This window comes from Loxodonta africana, chromosome 9 (genome assembly GCF_030014295.1).
Source record: "Loxodonta africana isolate mLoxAfr1 chromosome 9, mLoxAfr1.hap2, whole genome shotgun sequence".
NCBI lineage: Eukaryota > Metazoa > Chordata > Mammalia > Proboscidea > Elephantidae > Loxodonta > Loxodonta africana.
This window is the reverse complement of record NC_087350.1, coordinates 48127847-48155263: the sequence shown is the minus strand read 5'-3', so window position 1 is coordinate 48155263 and position 27417 is coordinate 48127847. Positions and strand designations below refer to the sequence as shown.

The window sequence follows — 27417 nt, the reverse complement described above, 5'->3', positions numbered from 1 at the left end:
GCCTCTTCTAAATGAAAGATAATTGCAAGATCTGGTTCAGCAGCTTTATCCCTTGCCTCAAGTTTACTGCAGGCTTTCTGTCCCCTTTGGTCATACAGAAATGAAATCATAAGCCACCAGTAGCCTTGGAAATTTCAATTGATTCCAAATGACTAAATATTTAATTTAATCATATAGTTCCAGGGATGACTCGGGCGTTTTTCTTTTTACTGAAGGCTCCATAAAAGCCAGACTCTGCAATGGCTGCTGAGGACTGTGTCTGTTGCAAGGAGGCTCCCCTGCAGTGAGGAGCTGGGGCACTGCAAGCCTGTTCCATAGCAGCCCTTTTTGCAAATGGTAGTCGGTTTTTGCAGAAGGTTTATGGTCAGATCGCTATGTATAATACTGATGAAGCATTTTTGTTCCAGCTCTGTCTCGGAAGACCTAGGCTGTAGACGTGGGGATTTCAGTAGGAAACATTATGGATCTGTGGAGCTGGTAAGTTTATACTGTCTGTTCAGTGGTAGTACATTGATTTAGATTTAGAGAGGATCACCAAACTCATTAGATTGTTTGTTGTATATTTACTGTTAGACCATGTGGGTACAGCATAAGGATTGGATTGGAATAAATGGCTATTAAAAGGCCAGCATAATTTGATCATCTTTATCTGTTTTTATTGTTACGTACTTTTAATCTGTGTCTTCCAGTTTGTTAAAAATACACTGAGGCTTGGTATTTTTCTTAGTTAATGGTGTATGTAATTAAAGAAAATAATTTATGAGTTAAGAAAAGTAGCATTTGGTTTTTACACGATATTATTCCTACAAGTTTATAAACCTGGTTTTCAAGGTTTGAATGTTATTGAAATACACATTCTGGTTTTCTGTGCCCTTTGCTTTCTGGGTGTGTGCTACGAGTTAGAATATTTATAAGATTTTTTTTCTTGTTGAAAAGTATATTGGTTGGATTAGATAAATAACTGTAACAGATAATAGATTTCTGGAAAGAAAATATCCATATTTTCCTTAATGAGAGGCACTGAGGTTTTGAGTTATGGTTTTTAACAATAGTATGTTTTCATTTTAAAAGAGGTATAATGAAGGCACATAATAGCCTCAGTTTTTTAAGAGACAGAATTGTGATTTTTTTCCAGTTGCATGGAAGTTTGAACAAATGTGCAGGAAAATATGCTGATAAAATTCTGTTGATTATTTTATACTATTGGCATTAAATACACTATTTTTATAATTTCACAAAAAATGAATGGCTTTCATCCATTTGTGTAGTACCCAATCATTCCCCATTAATATAAGCTACATTCTTGTGGGGCATAGGTAGTAAAAAAATTTATACCAGAGTTGTGTACCAATAGCATTCTACTTTAATTCGAGTATATATTACCTGACTGTGTAGCTGTCCTGGGGATGAGTATTCTTGAAAATATAAAATAAGTAAGATACGGTCCTTCTTGTAAGGAGCTTCCTGCCCTCCAGCTAGGCAGATAAGATATATAAAATATCTAAAGAATGAAGTTACTCACATAATAGACGTTGACTTAATCAATGCCTGTTACACGTCGGTCACTGGTGACACCAGGCTGACTCTGACCACCGCCTCTCCTGAAGGAGCACATGCATGACTAAAATTCAGAGTGGGAATTGGTGAGAGATAAACTGATGCACTGATAGAGCACAGAGAGGTTGAGAAGAGGGAGGGAGTAACCCAGTCTAGCCAGGGATGTCGAGAAGTGGCATGGAAGCCCTCTGGAGAGTTGCAGGATATGAGTTGGTGGTGATAAGGATAGACAGCAGATATGGGCGAAAAGCATGATTCTTGGCAGTGATGTATTCCGAGAGCAGTGAGGAAATGGTCCTGCCTAGCACAGAGTGTGAGGCAGTGGAGCTTAGTGGCCATGAAGCATTCAGGTTTTAGAATCAGAGAGATCTGTGTTCAGATACCAGCTCCTCCACTTATTAGCTCTGTGACCAGGTCAAGCTACTTAATTTCTCTGAAATTCAGTGGTGCTTAATTCAGCTTGTGCTCTGAAGTAATTCTCGTTTCATTTACTTAGTTGTATGACTTGGGCTTCTTTTGGCCTCAGTTTTCTCATCTATAAAATGGGGATATTAATCTACCTTAGAGTTGCTATGAGGATTAAATGAGATGATGCACATAAAGCACCTATGCACACTCCATGCTAACTAGCTGAAGTACTGAAGGTGAAATTCAGTAGCAAATGTGAAACCTTGACTGTTAGATGAGGGCTGAACTTGACTAATAAGTAATATGGAACTCTCGTAAACAGAGGTGATGAGAGTGGTGTTTGGGGGAGATGATGTATATATGAAAGATGGATTCTTGTGGAAATCACCAAATACCAAAATGGGAAGGAACTTGAGAGCAGTGGTTCTCAAAACTTGAGCAGGCATCAGAATCACCTGGAGAGCCTATTAAAACACGGATTGCTGGGCCCCACCACCAGAGTTTCTGATTCAGAAGGTCTGGGGTGGGGTTTCTGAATTCGCATTTCTAACAAGTTCCCAGGACCAAAATTGAAGAACCCCTGCCTTAGAGAATCCCACACTTGTCGTCAATTTTCCTCAGCCTGATGGGGCAGCTCCTTGACCCATTTGTTTGACTCAGTGAATTGTTCATTTCATTCAGTTGAGGAATGGAAATTCTTTAATCCATTTGTTCGAGTTTTTCCTCTGGAGCTATAATGCATCGTGTGCGTGTTTATGTGTATTTATAACTGATTTTTAAAAGATATTATAATAATGTTTTAATCTGATAAATTAAAAATATATTTCAGAATCCCTTGTATAGTTTCACCACCTTAATGCAGCAACTATTTTCATTCCCTTCTGATACCTTCCAATCTTTATAGCCTCAAACCTAATTTTTACATGGTTGTAATCTAATTATATATTTAATTTTGCATTCCTTTTTCATTTAACTATATTTTGTAAATATCTTCTTTCTATATAACCTTCAAAGTTACCATTTTAATGGCTTCATGGTGATAATCCATTATTTGTGTAACAGTTTTCCTTCTTTTGTAAAATTAGGTTGTTTCTGGTTTTCCCATATTGTAAATGCCATACGCACTGGTGGTTGGGCTGGTGAGAATACAAGATGGAGCAAAGCTCCATTTTTGATATCTAGAGGTCTTTTGAAATTCTAACTTCAGTATTTTAAGGGAAAAGACGTTCCTCTCACCTCTGAACAACAGATTATTAGTAAATTAAAAATATTTTTTATGTGTTCTGTGTTTGTGAGAAAGTAGGTTTAACTTTTCTTACACCTGGCTTGGCAAAAATTGTTGGGAACCCAATATATCTTGGACACAAACTTAGGAAAAGGATACCCCACATTCTATAAAACTGAAATTTTATCATAAAATCTCCTGACCTTGAACAAAGTAGGTATAGTAAATCCTTGAGAAGAACTAAGCTTGGCCATTCAAATGAGTAATAAGGGCAAATTTAGGGGCTTAGTTCTCTAGGTTTAAATTGGGTATTAATATGGTGAGGCATGAACACCCAGATCTCTACTTACTAATGGAAAAGCTTTTTAGCCCTCATTCAGTACATATTTACTGAAAGCATACCACATATCAGTAGGCGCTGGGCGGGGTGGGGCGGGGAAGGGAGGACAGGTTTTCTATTCTCCTGGAGCTATAATCTTGGAGACCCTGGTGGCGTAGTGAGTGGTTAAGTACGATGGCTGCTAACCAGAAGGTTGGCAGTTTGAATCCACCTGGTGCTCCCTGGAAACTCTATGGGGCAGTTCTACTCTGTCCTATAGGGTCGCTATGAGTCGGAATCGACTGGATGGCAGTAAGTTTGGTTTTGGTGGGAGCTATATTTTATAATCTAACTTTAGAAATCAACTGCCTCAGACTTTTAGTCCCCAGGCCACTTCTTAACTGGATCCCAGCTGTGTTCCTTGCCTTAATCAGGAATTGTTTGGTTGCAAGGAACAGCGATCCACTCAGTCCGGCTTGAGTATAGTTGCCTGAAAGGATATGGGTGAATGTCACAGAAATGAAGTGCAGGAAGCACAGCTGGCTCTCATGTGACCGGAAGTCATAAAGCAGCTATTTTCTCTCTAGTCCGTGATTTCTCATCCTGACTTTTCTCTGCATGTCTGTACCATTCTTCTCTCACAGACCAGTTTCCCTTGTTTCTACAGTTGTCCTTTTCCAGTCCATTCTCCCCAGCATCCAGAGTGATTTTAAAATGTTGACAACACAGTGTCTTTTCTAAAAACGTTTCAGCGGTTGCCCATTGTACAAGTCCAGACCCTTTTCCAAGCCCTACAAGAACCTGTGTAATTCCTGCTCTGCCTTCTTCCTCCACCCCCTCTCATGCCACTCACTTGCTGTGCTTTGGTTTCCAGGATACATTGAGGTCTTCCCTGTCCTAGGGCATTTGCACTTACTGTTTCCTCTCCCTGGAATGGGCTTACCCAGCACTTCTCGTGGCCAGTCTAAGTTTACATAGCATTTTCTCAGGTCTTCCCAGAACCATCCCATCTAAAGTCGACCCCTCCCCTTGTTATTCCCAACTCAGCATCCTATTATTTTCTTAATAGTACTTATCACAATATTTATTTTATTTGTTTATTTACTTACCACTCTTGCTTACTAGAGGTATTGTATTTCTAGACCCTGGCACAGGACCTGGCAAATACTAAGTTCTCATTAAATTTTTTTTTTTTAATTACTCAATCAATTTCCTCCCTCTGTCCTTCCCCAAGTCTCCAGATTTTATAGCTCTATTGCCCATCATAGTCTGTTTATTCTTGTATTTGAATTTCAAATTCCGAATAGAAAAAATACTATGGTTGCTTCCTCTTGGTCCAGGTATCTATTTCTGAATCAAATAATTGTGCTCAAGGTGGTGAGGTCATGTGGTATAAACATGGCTCCTTAGACTCATCCCCTCAGCAGGGTTTGTGGATAGGGAAGTTTCTCTGAAGAGGGCATAGACAAAAGTCAGTTTCAAAGAAGAACATGAGCTAGGCTGGAACCCAAAATGTGTCTATAGCATTCCCTCATAGAGGAGATGATTTAAAAGCATGTGGTGAAAAATTCTTTCTCTGTTGGTGGACTCTTACCACTGCCACTTTTTTTTTTAATACCATAAACAAGGATAAAGATTATAAGCTTAAAAATAGAGACCATGGCTGTTTAACACTGTATCTCCAAGCACAGAGCTTAGCATTAGTTACTTAATATATAATGATTAAATAATGAATGACCCAATTTGGTTGAAATTAGAGAGTAGCCTAACTCATCAAAAATAAAGGAACTAAATGGGCACACCAGCCCAGGGGTAAGGATGAGAAGGCAAGAGGGCCAGGAAAGCTGGTAACAGGGAGCCCAAGGTTGAGAAGGGGAAAGTGGTGACATGTCTGGGCTTGGCAACCAGTGTCACGAAACAGTATGTGTACTGTTTAATGAGAAACTAACCAACTGCGCTGCTTTGAATGTGTGTCACTCTCCATAGTTCTGCCAATAATCCAGTCTCATGCATCAGGCTGTTTAGGGACTCTCTACACCTCTTGCGAATCTTCTGTTCCAGGGCTTCGACCCACAGTTTTTCTCGTTCCGGTTTTCATTCCAGATCACCCAAATCATAAAAATAAACAGGAAAGGAAAAACAAGCCTTTTTGAGGAAAAACAACCATGTTTAGAGGGATCACTTAAACATAGTTAGGCTTATTAGCTTGCAGCGTGTTCTATTTAAAATGCGTACCATTTTCCTCTGATAAATTGAAAGTAAGGGTCTCTCCTAGCAGCAGTCTAAGCAAGGCACAGCTATGACACCATCAGCCATTCTTCATCACTTTATATCAAAAAGCGTCAAGAAAAGCAAAAGATTATTTGTAGTTTTATTGATCTTTTCTTGGCCTTTGACTCAGTGGATAGGAAACTGATGTGCTACAAATGATAAACAGTGTGGGCACGATGTAGACCTCTCTCGTGTCCCACCCCAGCTACTGATTCTCAGACAACCCCACATCTTGATACTTTTAGGGAAGTCGCCATCTGCATGTGATTTCAAGTCAGGATTATATATAGTAGTATTTTTTAGTATATTCTTCACTCGTTTTTAAACTTGCTTGTTAATTACTCAAACCTGCATTTGAATGAGCTGAATGTATGCTCCCCTACTTTATAGGAGAGAAATATATAAATGCTTCTTGTTATAAACTTGGGGTGGACTCAAAGGATATCTGGCTGTGCTATCTAATTTCTATCAAAAGAACACTTTATGATGAACTTGCTTGGCATCTGCAGATTTCAGCATTTGAGGTTTTGGTTTTTTGAGCAGCACTTGTGAAGTCTGATATGTCGTAATTTGTATTTTTGCTCAGGCACCAATTTGGATTGTGCCTGTGGGACTGTTGCGCAGAAAGATGACACTGGCTAATGAGTGATTTAGCTGCCTGTCCAGCATCCCAACCACAGTGCACTTTCGTTCTCTGTTCAGGGTTGAGTAGGCTTTTTGTTTTCGTAGGCATTTTATGGGAGAAATTGTACGCTATGTAGTATTACCAAATGGAGAGATTAGTGAAGGTACGAGCATACTTCCACGGGAACTTCAGAACATCAAACCTTCAGCATTCTAAAAGTAAAATCATAATTTTGGCAGATGTTTTCCAATATTTAACTGGCTTGTGTCTAAGTCTTATATAGCATATAGGTCAAGGCATAACATTTATCTTGATGTGTTCACCAACAGGCTGTCATGGTTTAAAACTGTGGGTTATTGGTAATGCTGACTTTGAAACTTTTCCAGGATAACATTATTGCAACCATCTTCTGTGATATAGAACTTTGAGGCCTTAATAATATAATTATTTATGCAATAGAATGGAACCAGAAATCTCTTATCATGATTATTATTTTGCTATTTTTAGTCAACATTTACTAAGTGCTTAGCATGTACCAGTCACTGCATTTGGATGCATTTACCCATTTAATCCTCACAGAGAACCATATGAGGTAGATTTTATTGGATTATGCCATATACTTTGGATGCTCAGAAGACATTTGTGGAGATTGAATGGATTTCCATTTAATTTACGAGCTCAGAAAGGTCCCACAGCTAGTAATTGGCAGTGCTGATATTTAAACCCAGGTTCATCTAACTCCAAGAGCCCCTATGCTTAATCTCGTGATATGCTTTTATAGCCCTACCTCTTACAGACTGTTTCCTGAGAAAGCCATATTGATAGTTAGAGCAAATACCTCCGCCCTTAATCAACAACGTATAGTGGCTCTGCTCTAGGATTTTGCTCAAACATATAATCTCAAACTCTCTTCTCTCCAAATCTGAACAAAGGCTTCGGTTTAAGAAAAATGTTTATGAAGAATTATCCAAAGAGATGTCCATGCCTTAAATGGTTTAGATTTAATTCCTGGATCAAGCCCAACCATAGACAGCTACAAACACTTGGCCTGCCTTTCTTGGCCCTTCTTAGGCTTACTTTTCTTGGTTTGTGCCTTGGCATTGTGCCTTTAACTTGTATTGATGGACAGAGTGGAAAACAGCCATATGGACCTTCAAGATGTGTTTCTTACAGGATGTTGTTGAGGATTTTTCTCAGTCTGTCACACAGTGTCTCCTTTAAGAGGATCTGGGAGGAAAGTTTTTTTCCAGCTCTGTCCGGAACCCTCCATTGTGATCCCTGTCAGAGCAGTCAGTGATAGTAGCCGGGCATCATCTAGTTGTACTGGACTCAGTCTGGTGGATGCCATGGTAGTTGTGGTCCGTTAGTCCTTTGAATTAGTCTTTCCCTTGTATCTTTAGTTTTCTTCATTCTCCCTTGCTCCCGAAAGGGTGGGACCAGTAGAGTATCTTAGGTTGCCGCTCACAGGCTTTTCAGATCCCAGACACTACTCACCAAAGTAGAATGTATAACATGTTCTCTATAAGCTCTGTTATGCCAATTGAGCTAGGTGTTGCCTGACACCATGGTCCCCACAGCCCTCAGCCCAGTAATTCGGCCCCTTGGATGTATCTATGGAGCTTCCATGACCTTGCCTTGTGTATGTTGTGCTGGCTTCCCCAGTTTTGTGTACTGTCTTACCCTTCACCAAAGTATTGCTTGGTTTTAAGATGACTTCAGGGGGTATTTTTGGTTTAAGGTTTAAAGATTTTCTCAGGGCAAGAGTTTCAGGGGTTCATCTACCCTCCTTGGCTCCAGAGAGTCCATGAAAATTTGAAATTCTTTTCTGTATTTTCCCTTTTGATCAGGATTCTTCTATGGAATATTTGAACAAAACATTCAGTAATGGTAGCTGGGGACTATCTAGTTCTTCTGGGCTCCTGACAAAAGAAGCAATTGTTCATGGAAGCAATTGGCCACACATTCCATATTCTCCTCCTTTTCCTGACTCTCCTTCTTCCTCTGTTGCTCCAAATGAATACAGACCAATTGTTGTGCTTTAGATGGCCACTTGTAAGCTTGTAAGACCCGAGGCACTACTTAATGAGCTAGGAGGTAGAACAGAAGCACTAAATACATTGTTAGGCCGATTAACTGGGATATTCCATGAAACCATAACCCTAAACTTCCAAACCAAGGAACCAAATCCCATGAGGTGTTTAGTTGTACATATACAGCCTCAGCAGCTCTTTTTTTTTTTCTGTCATTGTAAATATATCACACGACTTTTTCCAATTTAACTTTTTACAAGTGTACAGCTTGACAACAAGTACGATAATCAGTTGTGTAACCCTACCCCTAATCAATGTGATTTTTCATCACCGTTAACCCACTTTCCCCCCTCTCTGTCACCCCTGGTAACCACTAATAATCTTAGTCTCTACACATTTGCCTTTTCTTGTCTTTCTGTATAAGTGAGGTTATACAATATTTGTCCTTTTGTGATTGGCTTATTTCACTCAGCATAATGTCTTCAAGCTCCATCTAAACTGTAGCATGTATCAGGACTTCATTTCTTCTACTGGATGAGTAGTATTCCATTGTATGTATGTACCACATTTTGTTTATTCATTCTTCTGTTGATGAGCATTTAGGTTGTTTTCGCCTTTTGGCTGTTGTGAATAGTGCTGTATTTGGTTGATTCTTCAGCACAGGAAATCGAGTAGAGAACAGTTTTCTACCTTGATTGTGGCTTCTTTTGCACTCAGGAGGCAAAATTCTCATGTGTGTCTCTAAACACACAGTCTTTTGGGTGCCTGTTTGATCATAGCCTTTGCCTCTCACTTCTTGTACCCTATACCATGTCCTATCACATGCCCACCTCAACTTTCAGATTGGCAAGACCAGTCACAAAAGCACCTATCGTCAATTGTAGCAAAAGTAAATTTTAAACTTGATCAAAATATATAATGTTATATACCTTTGTATACTACTCTGATGAATAGAAAGTATGTTCAGTTTTTTGAAAGTTGCTTCTTAAGAAGCTATGTTTACTTTTGAATTTTTGCAGGTCTGTCATTAAAATTGTGGTATTTGATAGTGAATCATGAACACACACTTCTTTTGTTGCTGCTAAAAGTTGAAAAGGAATTTTATCTTTTTGCCAACCTTTCACACATGGGCTCTGAACATTCAAGAGTATTTGAGATTTCATGCAGTTCTCTCAGTGCTCCTAAACTGAGACCCTGGTCTTTCAGCTTATTCCTGTCTCAGGGCAAGTCCCCTGCGTTCTTAGGGTGCACATACATTCCATGGCCTAGAGCAGCTTTTTCCCTTCTTTGTTGGAAGAGTGACAGGAACAACTGTGGGTTCTAAAATTTACTTCCTTTTTTTTCCCCCACTAAGTGAATTTAGGGAAAATCATACAAAAAAATCCAGTGTAGCTGCCATGATTGATTTACCAAAAAGCACTCATAATTTTGTGTTCCTACTATTACCATTGAGCCACAACTAATATTCTTACATTTATATTGAACTATCTTACCCATTTAATTAAAGCAGTTATTTTAGATTCCTTTATGTATGAAAAAGGTTTATATGCTTTTTGGCCTCAGCTCTTTAATTGGTCTATTGTGATTATCACTATGTTCCAATATTTTAAAATATAATCTCAAACTGCCTTTCCTTAATAGACATGAAGGCTTTTAACTACTTTGGGAGTACACTTAGCCACCCTCTAAATTCTCTTTTTAATCCCTCTGATGGTTCTACAGTTTTCCTTCTGACTTTTTCCTTTTGATGCCTCCCCTTCTTGTACTCTACCAAACTGCTCTTGCCAAGGTCACCAAAGACCTCCTTGCTACTAAACCCAGTTGATGCTTCTCAATCTTTATCTCATGTGACCTCTCTGCAGCATTGGGCCCTGTTGAAATGTTCTTTAACCTTGATGTCTGTGTCTCCACGCTCTCAAATTTTTCCTCCTTCTTCACCTTCTCAGCGTCTTTAAGGAGTTGCTTTTCTTCTGCCTGTCCCTTAAATGTTGATGCTCCTCAGAGTTCTATCTCAGGTACTCTTCTCACTCTATACTCTTTCTCTGCGATCTTTCCTGTGCCCATGGCTTCATTTTCTGCCTCTAAAGTGGTGACTCCCAGATCCATATATTTGATCCAGATCTCTATCACAATTGCCCACAGGACATCTCTACTGGTATGGCCCATAGGCACTTGAACCTCAGCATGCCCAGAACTGAACTCTTCATCGCCCCCTTCCTCCACTCCAAACCTACTCTCAGTGAATGGCACTCCCTCCTTTCAGTTGCTAATTCCAGAAACCAGGACTTCACTCTGTATACCTCTTACAAATCCCATGCCCTATATCCAATCTGTTACCAAACCCTGTTGGTTCTATGTACTAAATAAATTTCATGGTCATATTGCTCTTTATTCACATGGACGTGCACATCCGTGCCAGCCACGTTTTTGAGCTCTTTGTGTATATAAACTAATTCAAATCTCACAACTTCCTTATTAGCCCATTTTATAGTTAAGGACACTGAGGTTTGGAGAAGTTAATTAACTTGCCCAAGGTCACACAAGTAAAGGTAGTCCTCGACTTACAATGGGGGGCTTCTTTACGATAACTCCATCATAAGTAGGTTCTGGTGTAAGTTGAATGCCTCATTTTTTTTTTTTTTTAGTTTTCATTATTATTGCCTTTTATTATCAGCATCTTTATAAATCCTATTTTTAGTTGTCTTAGGGGATTGGAAACATTACATATAAGCTTACAGATATATTTTAACATTGTGTATAAAACAATAATGTACAAAAAAAAGAAAACAACTGATGGTCGTACAAGTTCATTGTAATGAATACATCATAAACCAGAGACTACCTGTAGTAAGTTGTAGAGCTGGTTTCCCCATTTTATTCATAGTAGGTTGTATTTGTTCAAGAGTTCCATGATCTTGCCATAGTCATACGCTGCTCTAGTGTCCTTCAGACTTCATTGTGCATAAAAATAATTTGAGAAGCTTGTCTAAAATTCAAGTTTGATTTGGTGTGTCTAGAGTAGGCTCAGCAGTGTACATTTTTTACAAGCTTTCATTATGAAAGTGACTTGTAATTCCTTAAGTATTTCTTATTGGGTCTTTTGAGAGAGAGGGATGGGACTAGAATGGCAGTGTTTGCATCTATGTGCTCCTTTTTTGTTTGACACTTGTGTCAGTTCCTCTTTCTCTGAGCTTCTGGCACTTTTTCTTGCTTTTCATGATTTCTCAAAAATTCCACTCAACAAGTTCTTGGTAAGCTTACATCTAGCTCATTGATATCCTCTACTGTAATCAACCTGAGTTTGAGGGCTTTGATTTCCTTAATGCTGTAAATCATAACTTTCCCTAATGTACAGCTCTGGCAAAGTCATTTTATGTTTTCAAACAAGCAAACAAATGCCAGCAACAAAAAACCCCTCCAGTATCCCTCTTTTGTTTATAGAATAAAGCAGATACTCTTTAGCTTGGCATTCAAGCCTTTCCCCAGTCTCGCTCCAGCCTATCTTTTGAGCCTTAGCTCATGTAGCCTGTGATCCAGCCAAACAGGCCTTTGCCCCTGTTACCCAGGCCTCTGGACTTTCATATACCTTTCCTTTCTCCTGGAATGCCCTCTTGAAATATGTCTCTGCCAAGTCCCTATTCATCCACGCAGCCTTGCCAGATTCCCCTGTGGGAAAGTTATCTTTCATTCTTTAAAAACCCATAAACCTGTTGCTGTTGAGTTGATTCCAACCCATAGTGACCCTATAGGACAGAGTAGAACTGCCCCATAGAGCTTCTAAGGAGCGCCTGCTGGATTTGAACTGCCGACCTTTTGGTTAGCAGCCATAGCTCCTAACCACTACGCCACCAGGGTTTCACTCTTGAGAACCCTACAATTCTCTGCACTTCTCTATGGTACCTCCCATATTTTTCATTGTAGTTATTTGTATGCATTTCTTACCTTTCTCAGTGGGTGGGGTCATGGCTGTCTTTTTGTTGTATTCCCCAACAGCACTTAGCTCACTGCCAGGTGTCCATATATTAGCTAGAAAATCAGTTTTGCTCAATATCTGCTGTCTGATAAGTTCTTTTTTTCCCATCTTTAATTTTTTATATTATTTTCCAGTCACTGTGTGTGTGTGCATGTGTATACTTAGGTAATTTTTCAGTATACTTTTTTTTATCATGAAAGGAATACATGCTTATTATAGAAAACTTAAAATATACCAAAAAGCATAGGAAGGATAATTAAATTCATCTGTAATCCTACCACCTAGAAATAATCACTATTAGAATTTTAGTGTATCTCCCTTAAGTAATTAAATTTATGTACCAAATGGGTTTATACTATTTTGTTGTACATATTTACCTAACATTTTGAAGGCATAGATACTCTCCTATCCAAATCTTTTATTTCTTCTTTATGTCTACTTGCACTGGCTATGGCCTCCAGGAGGACAGTAAATAACAATGGTCACTGACATCCTTGTCCTGGAGTTTCAGGTAAATTTTTAGGCAGTACGTGAGGGTATTTTTTCTCGATTTGTACATATCTAAGAATGTCTCTGAATTGTGCCTTCTCACAAAAACAACTTACCTGGCTTTTAAACTTCTGAGTCATCACCTTTTTCTCCTAAAACTTTACAAATTTTGGTCTGTTATCGTATTAGTTTCCATAATGGAAACTAATACATACATAATCCATTCCATCGCTATGGCTGTCATAACAAATTACCACAAACAGCGTGGCTTAAAACAACAGAAATTTATTGTCTCAGAGTTCTGCAGTCCAAAATCAAGGTGTTGGTAGGGCCATGCTCACTCTGAAGGCTCTAGGGAAGAATCTTCCCTTGTCCCTTCCTAGTTTCTGGTGGCTCCAGTCAGTCGTTGGTGTGCCTGCGCTGATAGCTGCACCACTCCAGTCTCGGCCTCCATCTTCACATGGCCTTTTCCCCTGTGCCCTGTGTGCCCTTCTTCTTATAAATCATTGGTTTTAGGGACCACCCTAATACAGTATGACTTCATCTTAACTAATTGCATCTGCAAAAACCTTCTTTCCAAATAAGGTCACATTCTGAGGTTCCAGGTGAACATGAATTTTGGGGGGACACTATTCAACCCAATACAGTTCTGCCCTTTAGTGTCCTGAAGAGAAGTCTGAGGCAGTTCTAATTTATTTTCCTTCTTGGTAACCTTTCCTGTCTGGGGTTTTTCTAGGATTTTTTTCTTTAAAAATGTTTCTCAATTTCTTTTCATGTTTCTTTTTTCATTAATCTTACCTAAAATGTCATGTTTCTATGATTCTTAGACCCAAGTCCTTTGTCAGGAATGAATATTTTCTTCTGCTATATCTTTGATTCTTGCTCATTTTTTTCCCCTGAAACAATAAGATCTTTTTCACTGTTCTTAACTGTCTTTTGTTTCTCATTATTTTAATTTCATTATGTTCCTTTCCATTCTGGGAAAGCATCTCAAATGTGTTTTCCACACTACTGTTTCTGTTTTCTACAATTAACACTTTGCTTTTCTCCTCTAAAGAGAATTTTAATTCTACATTTGAATTTTTCGGTCCTCTTTTTTTTTTCCCCCTATGTATAATGGTATTTATTGCAGAGTAGTTTAGAATAACAACATGATAGAAGCAACAAAAACATTCATCCTTAGAGAATTGGTACATAAATATGTCGTGGCATACTCATGCAATGAAATACTGTGCTTTCATTAAAAATAATGACAAACTCTTTTTCCTACTTAGAAGGTTGTTATCTTTTTTCCTCCCCTTACCCAGAGCACAATTTCTTTTTTAATTTAATTTTCTTTTTTTTTTCTTAGGACAGAGTAGACTTGCCCTATAGGGTTTCCAGTATATGTTTTAACACAATAAAAAAATTTTTTTTTTAATTTTATTGTACTTTAGATGAAGGTTTACAGAACAAACTAGTTTCTCATTAAACAGTTAGTACACAGATTGTTTTATGACATTGGTTAACAACCCCACGACATGTCAACACTCTCCCTTCTCAACCTTGAGTTCCCTATTACCAGCTTTCCTGTCCCCTCCTGCCTTCTAGTCCTTGTCCCAGGGCTGATATGCCCTTTAGTCTCATTTTGTTTTATGAACCTGTCCTATCTTTGGCTGAAGGGTGAACCTCAGGAGTGACTTCATTACTGAGCTGATAAGATGTCTTGGGGGCCATACTCTCAGGGTTTCTCCAGTCTCTGTCAGGTCAGCAAGTCTGGTCTTTTTTTTTGAGTTAGCATTTTGTTCTACATTCTTCTCCAGCTCTGTCTGGGACCCTCTATTGTGATCCCTGTGAGAGTAGTCCATGGGTGGTAGCCCAGCACCTTCTAGTTGTACTGGACTCAGTCTGGTGGAGGCCATGGTAGATGTGGTACATTAGTCCTTTGGACTAATCTTTCCCTTGTATCTTTAGTTTTCTTCATTATTCCTTGCTCCCGAAGGGGTGAGACAGGTGGAGTAGCCTAGATGGCCGCTGACGGGCTTTTAAGTCGGTCCTTTTTTTTGATCTCACTGAATTCCACAAGCTTTATACACTTGTTACAGAGATGTCATGATTGTCATATCTTCTGTTTTATTAAGGGTAACAAATGTTTTTCTAAAATTTTATTTTGGTTTTATAGTAAAGAATGGTTAGAAGTGTGCTTCCTGTTTTAGTTTTCAGAATCGTGTGTAGCCTTTTTTCATAGCTCCCATGTTGGGTTTTTTTTTTTTTCTCCTGTTTACAGAATCTTCAGACAAAAAAACAGTTATTCAGACCTTGTGTTTTTCAACACACAGAATGTATAACTGGCCCTCAACTCTCATTGTCCTTTTGGGTACTATAGCTTCTCCAAGCTAAACAGCTGAATGACTGGTGGTTGTACAAAACTCCCTGATCAATTTCCAGTATCTAGTTGATGTGTATCTTATAAAGCTCTGCTGGAATGAGAGAGAATGTTCTCCCGTGCCTGGCTTTTTGCAGCTCTGAACCAGTGACTCCAAAATTTGTATATATCAGGGGCTTAAGGGCTTAAAGGTAGCAATCGGGTTGGAAGGGGGTTTTGAAGTAATGTTTGGTTAGCTCTTTATATAAGCTTGAGAAAATGCCAGTTATCTAGGTCAAGCAAGTGGAGATTATGAAGAGGTAAATATTCCCCCACCCCAACCACCCTCTGGTGTCGTCACTGCTCGATGTATTGGCAAAACTGCACTCCCAAGATGCTCTACTACTAGGACTCTTCCTGTTTCTCTCCCTACCAACAGTGCTTTGCTTATAAAGACTACATTTCCTAAAATGGGTTATCTCTCTGCTTCTTTCCCAGTTTTTGCCCAATGATTTTTAGAGTGAAAAACAGGTGCTAGTGTAGGTTCGTCTACTTCAGAAAGAGGTACTCGTGGCATAAAAAGGATTTCTTCAGTGTTTTATTGTTATTTTTCATATAAACCCAGTCTTTTAGCCAGAATGAGATAGATGGAAGAACAAAGTGCCTTCCAATCCTCCTGTAACAAATACAGATTTGCTGCTTCAGGCAACAAAGTCAGTCACCAAATACGATTCTCAGTTCTTTTTCATCGGCCATATAGTGAGTACAAAATGTCCTCCTATTTTAGCCTTAGAATTAACAATTAATCTTTCTTCAGATTCATGAATTGCTGTCTTTTTGGGTGACTCTTCACAGGTATTTTACTGGGAAGTTGAGAAAGACCATATCAGGAACTGCTAGTCAGATACTACTATCACTAAGAAATCAAGACAGATATATTTTGAGATGGGGAGTTAGATGACAGTACTCGTTCAGACTTGCCTCACATTTTTCAGGAAACTAGGTGGAAAGGTCATCTCTTAGAGGAAAGAATGTTCCTGGACTGGTGATTTGGTGACTGACAAGTCAAGACAAGGTGGAAGATGTAATGCAAAGTGAAAAAAAGAATGGATAAAAGAATTAGGGAGTAGTAGAGACTAAGGAGTCTTGGTGGCACAATGGTTAAGTGTTCTGCTGCTAACTGAAAGGTGGGTGGTTCTAACCCACCAGCCACTCCCTGGGAGAAAGATATGGCAGTCTGCTTCCAGAAAGATGACCACCTAGGAAATCTAATACTGTTCTGTTTTGTAAAGTCACAGCTCAAACTTCAGATACTCCTCTCGTTATAGTCTCTACAGTTTGTGCCTTAATAGATGAGCGTTGCTGCGTTTATTAATATGCAATCTGAGGTTTTATAGAATGTAGCTGCTGCTGAGGCACATGAAAAGCAGTTACTGATGCTGCTTACATATAAACAAACACCTCACGGGATTTGTTTGCTTGGTTCAAAGACTTTAGGGTCATGGTTTTATGGGTTATTTCAGACAAATGGCCTAATATTGTTATTACTGTTTCTGTTCTACCTCCTACTTCATTGTGTAGTGTCTGGGGTCTTAAAAGGTCGCAAGCGGCCATCTGAGGTGCAACAAATGGTCTCTGTTTGTCAGGAGCAGCAGAGAAAAAAAGAGTACCAGGAATCAGGGAAGGATTTAAACAGGCTCCATGTCTGATTACCTCCATTAACAGCTTTCTCCTTTGCCATGAGGCCAGAAGATACTGGATGGTGTCTGGCTACCATTATTGAACGTTTCTGATCAAAGATTCTATAGCAGAATCATGATCAAAAGGAAGAAATGATGAAAGTGTTTTAGTTTTCTGGGAATCCATATTTCTGGCTTTCATGAAATTTTGGGTAACCCACATACACCATTGTCCTTTTGACTTTTTGCCTTGAAAAAAAAAGGTTCCTAAAACCCACTTTTGAGTCAAACAATAGTCCGGATGAACTAATAAGACCGTTTTGTTTTGGGTGTTGTGCCCTGCCATGGATTGAATTGTGTCCCCAAAAAATGTGAGTTAACTTGATTAGGCCATGATTTCCAGTATTGTATGGTTGTCCACCATTTTGTGATCTGATGTGATTTTTCCGTGTGTTTTAAATCCTACCTCTATGATATTAATGAGGCAGGATTAGAGATAGTTATGTTAATGAGGCAGGACTCAATCTACAAGATTAGGTTGTGTCTTAAGTCAATCTCTTTTGAGACATAAAAGAGGGAAGTGAGCAGAGAGACAAGGGGACCTCATACCACCAAGAAAGTAGTGCTAGGAGCAGAACGTGTCCTCTGGACCCAGGGTCCCCTCGCTGAGAAGCTCCTAGTTCAGGGGAAGATTGATGACAAGGACCTTCCTCCAGAGCTGACAGAGAGAGAAAGCCTTCCCCTAGAGCCAACACCCTGAGTTTGGACTTCTAGCCTTCTAAACTGTGAGAGAATAAACTTCAGTTTGTTGAAGCCATCCACTTGTGGTATTTCGGTTATAGCAGCACTAGGTAACTAAGACATGCTCTTTGAAGAATTCAGTCAGTTTTGGGAAACAGACTCCAAGCTATGTTTAGGGTAAATTAGTAATTATTTTAATTGTTCCTCCAGACAATGCTGTATGAAAATCCTTTCTGAGCACAGATTTGTTTATCAATTCTGTTCCTATCCTTTTTTTTCCCCATGGCAATACCAATAGGTTTGGCATGAAAATTTTGGAAATTCTTACCTCCAGAATGTTTCTGACACCCTTGTTAAAATGTTACCCCAATTTGCAAATGATATATTCAATAAACTTCAATCAATTAAAAAAAAAGATTACCACCTAGAAAACCCTATGGGGCAGTTCTACTCTGTCCTGTAGAGTTGCTATGAGTCAGAGTCCACTTGACGGCACACAACAACAACATTGATGATCCAGCCATAGTCAAGTTGCGTGAGTTTGCTGTTGTTAGGTCCCATCAAGCAGGTTCTGATTCATAGTGACCCCACGTACAACAGAACGAAACACTGCTGAGTTCTGCGTCATCCTCACAATTGTTGTTATGCTTGAGCTCATTGTTGCAGCCACTGTATCAATCCGTCTCATTGAGGGTCTTTATCTTTTCACTTCTTCTTTTGTTTGTTTGTTATAGGTCCGGTCACATAGAACGTTTTGTTTTTTTGAACACAAAAGAGGAAGGATGGGAGTTTAGTTGGTAGGGGGTGATTTGAGTGCTGGGACTTGACATGGTGGACATGAAGAGAAGTCAGCAGTATGCAAGGTCTGTGTGTTTGTAAATTCAACACTGGCGTGATTAACCATGGGTCCCAAGCTAGAATAGGTGCCAAAAAAAGAGCCAGAGTGAGTTATAAACTGGCTACTGTGATAGCAAACCTATACGAGTATGGATCAGAGGACGTTTGGGGCCTTAGGAGTGGATGGCAGAGCAGTGAAGTCAAGTGAGATCATTAGAGTTGAGAAAGCAGAAGGACATAAGCTCAGGACATCAGACAGATAAAAACATCATGATGGATGCTGAGTTTGCTGAAGATGCTGGCCAGGGATGAGAATGATAAAAAAAAAAAAAGTCTGAACCCAGATCCAAGGCCTTGGTAGTTCTCCCTCAGCCAACACTTAACCTCTTAGTTGGAGAATCTTCTAACCAACCTGGGTGTTCTTACATGTGCCATGGTGCTCATCACTCCACTGGCACAGGCCGAAAAGGATTAAGGTGAAGAGTGGGAGGAAGAGGGCATCTCTTCTGGTCCCTATACCTGGCTCACTTTCCTCTCTCTGAAGGCCATGGAAGTGAACTGAGTGTGACTGTGAGACAGGGCCCAAGAGCACCATTCACCGTTGGAGATGACTCATTCTACCCATATTTATGCCTTCCCCCACTTTTTTTTAAAATAATTTTTATTGTGCTTTGAGTGAAAACTTACAAATCAAGTCAGTCACATATAAGCTTATATACACCTTACAACATACTCCCATTTACTCTCCATCCAACGAGTCAGCCCGCTCCCTCCCTCCAGTCTCTCCTTTCATGACCATTTTGCCAGCTTCTAACCCTCTCTACCCTCCCATCTCCCCTCCAGACAGGAGATGCCTCCCTCACTTTTTATGAAAAAGATATTTAAACTTTGTTCTCTTCTGAGCAGTACATTCTAAGTCAGTTGTTCATGTATGTGTGTGAGATATTGCATACACAGAGTCAGATGGATCTGCTTTTCTTGAGCAGATTTAAAAAGCTGCTTATGTTAGAAATCATTTCCAGAAGGTCCTGTACATCTTCCTGATAAAATTGCATTATAACAATGAAATTTTCCCCAGCTCCACTAGGCAGAGTTGGTCTCTCCAGCCGCTGGCCTCCTCCAGCACCCGGTTCTTGCTTCTGCTGTTATGGCATTTAACCAGGTTGTGTTGTGTTTTATCTGTTTATATGTGTGCATCTCGCTCTCTCACAAGGCTTTGTTCCCCTCTAGGGCAGCAATCATGTCACATTTATCTTTATAAGTCCAGCAGTTAGTACGGGGCTGAAAAATAGTTTCCCAATAATGTTTGCTAGATGGACAAGTGTTTAAATATAGTTTTCAAGAGTTTAAATGAAGCATTAAAGTGATTTAATCATACTAACATAATAATAGTCAGACACTTTTTTTTTTTTTTTTTAACATTTACTGAGCACTTACTATATCCAGGCACTATTCTAGGCTCTTTACATATGTTATATTATTGAATATTTTCCCAAGCCTAGAAGTAGGTACAACCATTGTCCCATTTACTAATGTTCAGAGAGGAAAAATTAAGTGATTTGCCTAAGGTCACACAGCTAATAAGTGTGGAACTGAGATTTGAACCTGTTCAGTTGAATTCCAAAACTCACACTCATAACCATTCATTTTAAAGAAAGGAGATCTAGGGGGAAAATCTGCAATATTGATTCTCAGGATGTACTTCACATAGACTTTTGAAGTGATTTTTCTAGGTTAGAATACAGTTTCTGTGATTTATATACCTGAATATCAAGTACCCAGTACACACTAGACAGAAATCGCTGGGAATCCTGTCACTGATTTAGAATGAAAACAGGCACCATCCCAAAGAAGCAAAGTGATTAAATAGAGGGGGAAAAGGGCCTTTTGTTTTTTAAAAATTATGTATTCATATTAATTTAAGAAATATTAATTGCCTATAATATGGAACTAACAATATTTTTATTGTTTTATGCATAATTTTTATGCATTCTGTTCAGTTTTATTTATTAATTTGTTAAATCACACAAATGGATATTATTGCTTGGATATTACTTTTTTCCTGAAATAAAATATCTAATACATTGAACACTGTTCAGCATTAAGTGAATCAGTTACAGTTTTACTGAGATTAGACCAGAGCCTTTACTCAGAATGTTAAATCACGTGAATCTCAACCTGTTTAGTGTGTTTAGATAACTGGGTAGACTTCAGCCTGAGAAATCTATTTGAACTTGGTCATCTAAAGTTGCACCAGTGGCGAGAATGTCACAGTCCTGTCCAATAGAACTTTCTGTGGTGATGGAAATGTTTATATCCATGCTGTCCAGTACAGTAGACACTAGCCACATGGGGCTGTTGAGCACTTGAAATGCAGCTAATACAGCTGAGGAACTGAATGTTTTGAATGTTTTGTTTTATTTTATTTTAATTAATTTAAATTTGAATTGAAATAGTCACACATGGCTAGTGGCTACAGTACTGGCAGTGCAAGGACTCAGAAGGAATCATCCCTAGTGTCTGGCAAATACTAGTCAGATGATAATTTAGTTTGTCTTTTCTTTTTCTCTCTCTCCCGGGCAGTCTTTCTCAGGATCTGATCGTTTGGCATATGACCAAATCAGGAATGTAAGACAGAATAAATAAAATAAAAATCCTGTCCTCTTTTCTTAGCATTATTGATGCAAATATATGTTAACACCCCTCCCCTCAACTTCTATGACAAAACAACAAAACAAATGCAAACGAATCCTGTTACTTATTCAGCAGGGGGTAGTGGTGGTTCAGTGATAGAATTCTTGCCTTCCATGCAGAAAACTCAGGTTCAACTCCAAACACAGCTGTTGTGTGCTAGATGGGCCATTGTTCTGACAAACTTTTTCGGTTTTAAAATTGGTTATTGGTTGAGGGGCGGGGCCGAGATGGCAGAGTAGTCAGATGCTACCTGTGGTCCTTCTTACAACAAAGACCCGAAAAAACAAGTGCATCAATTATATATGACAATCTAGGAGCCCTGAACATCAAAGGCGAAGTTGAAGAATCAGGCTGAGCAGCAGGGAGAGGGAGAAACGGTTCAGAAGCAGCGAGGAGTTGCCAGACCTGACCCAGTGGGAACGAGCACCCTGCAGGCCCGGATCAGCTGGCGCCCATGGTGAGACAAGCAATAGCATTCAGGATGTGTTTTCCACATTGGGAGAGACCTAGCAGCAGAGAGTCTATTCACATCTCCAGAATCAGTGGAAAGTGGCACTCAGTTTGCAAAAGATAAGTACATGCATCTAGCCTACTGCGGGGGTCAAAAAACACCCCTTTTGGAAAAACTTCTCTCCCACTTACCTGCCCCCTTCCCACTCTGCACTGGGTCCAAGCCAGCTTCAGAGATTGCCACGTCCCCTGGGCCGGAAGTAGGACCCATCATGTGCCCTGAGCCATTCTCCCAGCCTTGGAGAGGGAACAGATTAACAAACAGAGAAAAAATAATCTGTCGGCTCTCTTAAGCCAGGAACTCAGGGCAGAAACAGCTCCTTTGCCTAGGCACAGGCATAAACAGTCCACAGACTTTGAATGCCTTTCACCCCTGCATAGACCTGTGTGGACCCATTTCAACTGAGTAGGCCCCCATTAGCACAGTACAACAGCATATATACCTGAAGTCTAATTACAGATGTTTCAGCTATATGGTAGAGAGGCAGGTTCATGACATCTGACACCGCTCTGCCTATTCAGCAGAGTCCTAACCTACCCACATCAGGGGCCTGAGGACTGGTGGCTTCACGTATGCCACCTGGCCGCCTGCAACAGGGGTCCAAGAATAAGTGGTGCCTCCCAGTACTTACAGCCAACAGCACTGGGTGCCCATAGTCCGGCTTCGAAACACACCCACCTTCGTGCTCTAGGGAACAGGAACACACTTTCCTCACAGGCACTCAGGGGTGGTTGTCAGCCCCCTGCCTTGCTCAGCGCATGACCTCCCCACTGCAGCCAGATACCTGTGCCTACACTGATCATTCCTGCTCATCTAGGACTGTAGGTGTGTGCCTGTACCACACACATGGTGACACACTACCTGGACACCAGAGCTGAAACCATACAAGAAACTAAACGTACTCCTGGGCTCACATACCTAGTAACAGCTCTAACCACCTAGTGACAGGATGTTAGAATTTCAAAGGCACCAGTAATCAAACTAGCTCACTCGAGCAGCCTATTTGGGCATATCAAAATGAAACAAGAAGCTAGGACACAGTAAGCAAACATAAAATACATAAATACAATAACTTATTGATGGCTTGGAGACAACAGTCAATATCAAATCACATAAAGAGGCAGGCCATGATGGCTTCAGTAAGCTCTCAAAACAAGTATCAAGAAATCTTCCAGATGAAGAGAATTTCCTAGATTTAACAGAGGTAGAATACAAAAGATTAATATAAGAAATCTTTAAGAGATCAGGAAGGAGATCAGGCAAAAAGCAGAACAAGCCAAGGAGGACACAGACAAAGCAACAGAGGAACTTAAGAAGATCAGAAAAGAGCTTAATGGCAAATTTAATAGGCTGCAAGAATCCATAGAGAGACAGCAAACAGAAATCCAGAAGATTAAAAATAAAACTTCAGAATTAGACAACTCAATAGAAAGTTATAGGAGCAGAATTGAAGAATGGAAGTCAGAATTAGTGAAATTGAAGATAAAGCACTTGATACCAACATATTTGAGGAAAAATCAGATAAAAGAATTTTAAAAAATGAAGAAACCCTAAGAATTATGTGGGACTCTATCAAGAGGAATAACCTACGAGTGATTGGAGTAGCAGAACGGGGGTGCAGGGGGGATAGCAGAAAATACAGAGAATTATTGAAGATTTGTTGGCAGAAAACTTCCCTGATATCATGGAAGATGAGAAAATATCTATCCAAGGTGCTCATTGAACCCCACACAAAGTAGATCCCAAAAGAAAGTCACCAAGACATATTATAATTAAACTTGTCATAACCAAACATAAAGAGAATTTTAAGAGCAGCTAGGGACAAAAAGTCACCCACAGAGGAGACTCAATAAGACTAAGTTCTGACTACTCAGCAGAAACCATGCAGGCAAGAAGGCAATGGGATGACATAGATAAAGCCACGAAGGAAGAAAACGGCCATCCAAGAATTATATACCCAGCAAAACTGTCTCTCAAATATGATGGCAAAATTAGGACATTTCCAGAGAAACAGAGGTTTAGGAAATTTGCAAAAACCAAAGTTACAAGAAATACTAAAGGGAGTCCTCTCGTTAGAAATCCATAACATCAGATAACAGCCCAAGACTACAACACAGGACAAAGCAACTAGATATCAACCCAGACAGAGAAATCACAAAAGTAAATCAAAACAGGGAAACAGAGACGTCATTATGTAAACGATGACAACATTAAAACCAAAAAAAAGGACTAAAAAAATGTAGTCCTACATCTTTCATATGGAGGGGAAGACAAGGCAGCATAAACAAATAAAAGATTGGTTTAAACTTAGAAAAATGGGGGTAAATATTAAGGTAACTGCAAAGGAAACTAACAACCCTACACATCAGAATAAAAAACAAGAAAAACATAAAGACTCAGCAAATACAAAAGCAACAACGAGAAAGAGGAAATGAAAATATATAGAAAAAATAGAATATATACAAAAAAATAGAAAAATAACTCAGAACAGAAAATTAAGTGGAACAAAGAAATTGTCAATAACACACACACAAAAAGACATCAAAATGACAGCACTAAACCCATACCTATCAATAATTATGCTGAATGTAAAACGACTAAATGCACCAGTAAAGAGACAGTTGCAGAATGGATTTTAAAAAAGCACAGTCCATCTATATGCTGCATACAAGAGACACACCGTAGACTTAAAAAAACAAACAAATAAAACTCAAAGGATGGGAAAAAATATATAAAGCAAACACCAAAAAAAGCATGAGTGGCAATATTAATTTCTGACAAAGTAGACTTTAAAATCCACCACAAAGGATAAGGAAGGCCACTATATAATGATTAAAGGGTCAGTACACCAGGAGGACATAACCATAATAAATATTTACACACCCAATGACAGGGCTCCAAAATATATAAAACAAACTCTGATAGCACTGAAAAGAAAAAGAGAGACAGCTCCAAAATAATAGTAGGAGACTTCAACACACGACTTTCTGTGAAGGTCAAAACATCTAGAAAGATGTTCAGTAAAGACATGGAAGATCTAAATGCCACAATCAACCAACTTCACCTCATAGACAAATACAGAACGCTGCACCCAACAGCGGCCAAGTATACTTTCTTTTCCAGTGCACATGCAACATTCTCCAGAATAGAGAGCATATTAGGCCATAAAGCAAGCCTTAACAGAATCCAAAACATCGAAATATTACAAAGCATCTTTTCTGACCATAAAGCCATAAAAGTAGAAATCAACAACAGAAAAAGCAAGGGAAAAAAAAATCAAACACATGGTAACTGAATAACACCTTGCTCAAAAACTACTGGGTTATAAAAGAAATTAAGGACAGAATAAAGATATTCATAGAATCAAATGAGAATGAAAATATTTCCTACCAGAACCTTTGGGACACAGCAAAAGCAGTGCTCAGAGGTCAATTTATAGCAGTAAAAGCACACATCCAAAAAAGAAGAAAGGGCCAAAATCAAAACATTAACCTGACAACTCAAACAAATACAAAGAACAGCAAAAGAAGCCTTCAGGCACCAGAAGAAAGCAAATAATAAAAATTAGAGCAGAATTAAATGAAATAGAGAACAGAAAAACTTTGAAAGAGTTAACAAGACCAAAATCTGGTTCTTTGAAAAGATCAACAAAATCGATAAACCATTAGCCAAACAGACAAAAGAAAAACAGGAGAGCAAGCAAATAACTCAAATAAGAAATGAGATGGGCGATATCACAACAGACCCAACTGAAATTAAAAGAATCATAACAGAATACTAGGAAAAATTATACTCTAAAAAATTTGAAAACCTAGAGGAAATGGACAAATTTTTAGAAACACACTACCTACCTAAACTAACACAAACAGAGGTAGAACAACTAAATAAACCTGTGGCAAAAGAAGACATTTAAAAACTCCCAACAAAAAAAAAGCTCTGGCTGTGACGGCTTCAGTGGAGAATTCTACCAAACTTTCAGAGAAGAGTTAACACCACTACTACTAAAGGTATCTCAGTACATAGAAAACCATGGAATACTTCCAAACTCAGTCTATGAAGCCAGCATATCCCTGACACCAAAACCCAGTAAAAAAAAAAAAAAAAATTTTAAGACACCACAAAAAAAGAAAATTGCAGACCACTGTCCCTCATTATTCCTCATGAACTTAGATGCAGAAATCCTCAACAAAATTCTAGCCAATAGGGAGGGAGGGAGGGAGAGGGTTTTTTATTGATTAATTAGTAGATAAGAACTGCTTTAGATGAAGGGAAGGACAACACTCAATACATGGAAGGTCAGCTCAATTGGACTGGACCAAAAGCAAAGAAGTTTCCGGGATAAAATGAAGGCTTCAAAGGTCAGCGGAGCAAGGGCGGGGGTTTGGGGACCATGGTTTAAGGGGACTTCTAAGTCAATTGGCAAAATAATTCTGTTATGAAAACATTCTGCATCCCACTTTGAAATGTGGCATCTGGGGTCTTAAATGCTAACAAGTGGCCATCTAAGATGCATCAATTGGTCTCAACCCACCTGGAGCAAAGGAGAATGAAGAACACCAAGGTCACACGACAACTATGAGCCCAAGAGACAGAAAGGGCCGCATGAACCAGAGACCTACATCATCCTGAGACCAAAAGAACTAGTTGGTGCCCGGCCACAATCGATGACTGCCCTGACAGGGAGCCCAACAGAGAACCCCTAAGGGAGCAGGAGATCAGTGGGATGCAAACCCCAAATTCTCATAAAAAGACCATACTTAATGGTCTGACTGAGACTAGAGGAATCCCGGCGGCCATGGTCCCCAAACCTTCTGTTGGCACAGGACGGGAACCATCCCCAAAGACAATTCATCAGACATGAAAGGGACTGGACAGTGGGTGGGAGAGAGATGCTGATGAAGAGTGAGCTAATAATATCAGGTGGACACTTGAGACTGTGTTGGCATCTCCTGTCTGGAGGGGGGATGGGAGGATAGAGAGAGTTGGAAGCTGGCAAAATTGTCACGAAAGGAGAGACTGGAAGGGCTGACTCATTAGGGGGAGAGCAAGTGAGAGTACGGAGTAAGATGTATGCAAACTTATATGTGACAGACTGACTTGAATTGTAAACGTTCACTTGAAGCTCAATAAAAGTTAATAAAAAAAAAATTCTAGCCAATAGAATTCAACAACATATCAAAAAAATAATTCACCATGACCAAGTAGGATTCATACCAGGTATGCAAGGAAACCCCGGTGGCATAGTGGTTAAGTGCTACAGCTGCTAACCAAAGAGTTCGCAGTTCAAATCCACCAGGCGCCCCTTGGAAACTCTATGGGGCAGCTCTACTCTGTCTTATAGGGTCACTGTGAGTCGGAATCGACACAACGGCAGTGGGTTTGGTTTTTCGGGTTTTATGTAAGGATGGTTCAACGTTAGAAAAACAATCAGTGTAATCCATCACATAAATAAAATACTAGAACCACATGATCTTATCAATTGATGCAGAAAAGATATTTGACAAAGTCCAACACCTGTTCATGATCAAAACCCTCACCAAAAGAGGAATAGAAGGGAAAACCCTCAACATAATAAAGGGTATTTATACAAAGCCAACATCATCCTAAATGGAGACAGTCTGAAAGCATTCTCCTTGAGGACAGGAACCAGACAAGGATGCCCTTTATCACCACTCTTGTTCAACATTGTGCTGGAGGTCCTAGCCAGAGCAATT

At 39.4% G+C, this 27417-nt stretch overlaps 1 protein-coding gene across 1 annotated transcript in view; it reads left to right on the top strand.

The window, feature by feature from the left end:
- Positions 1-299: 299 nt before the first annotated feature.
- GARNL3 (GTPase activating Rap/RanGAP domain like 3) overlaps positions 300-27417 on the top strand; it is a 149304-nt gene continuing 122186 nt past the window's right edge. Inside the window, exon 1 of the mRNA XM_003407721.4 lies at positions 300-477. Coding sequence (XP_003407769.2) covers positions 334-477 — 144 coding nt within the window. The 5' untranslated portion in view covers positions 300-333. The remainder of the gene's footprint in view (positions 478-27417) is intronic.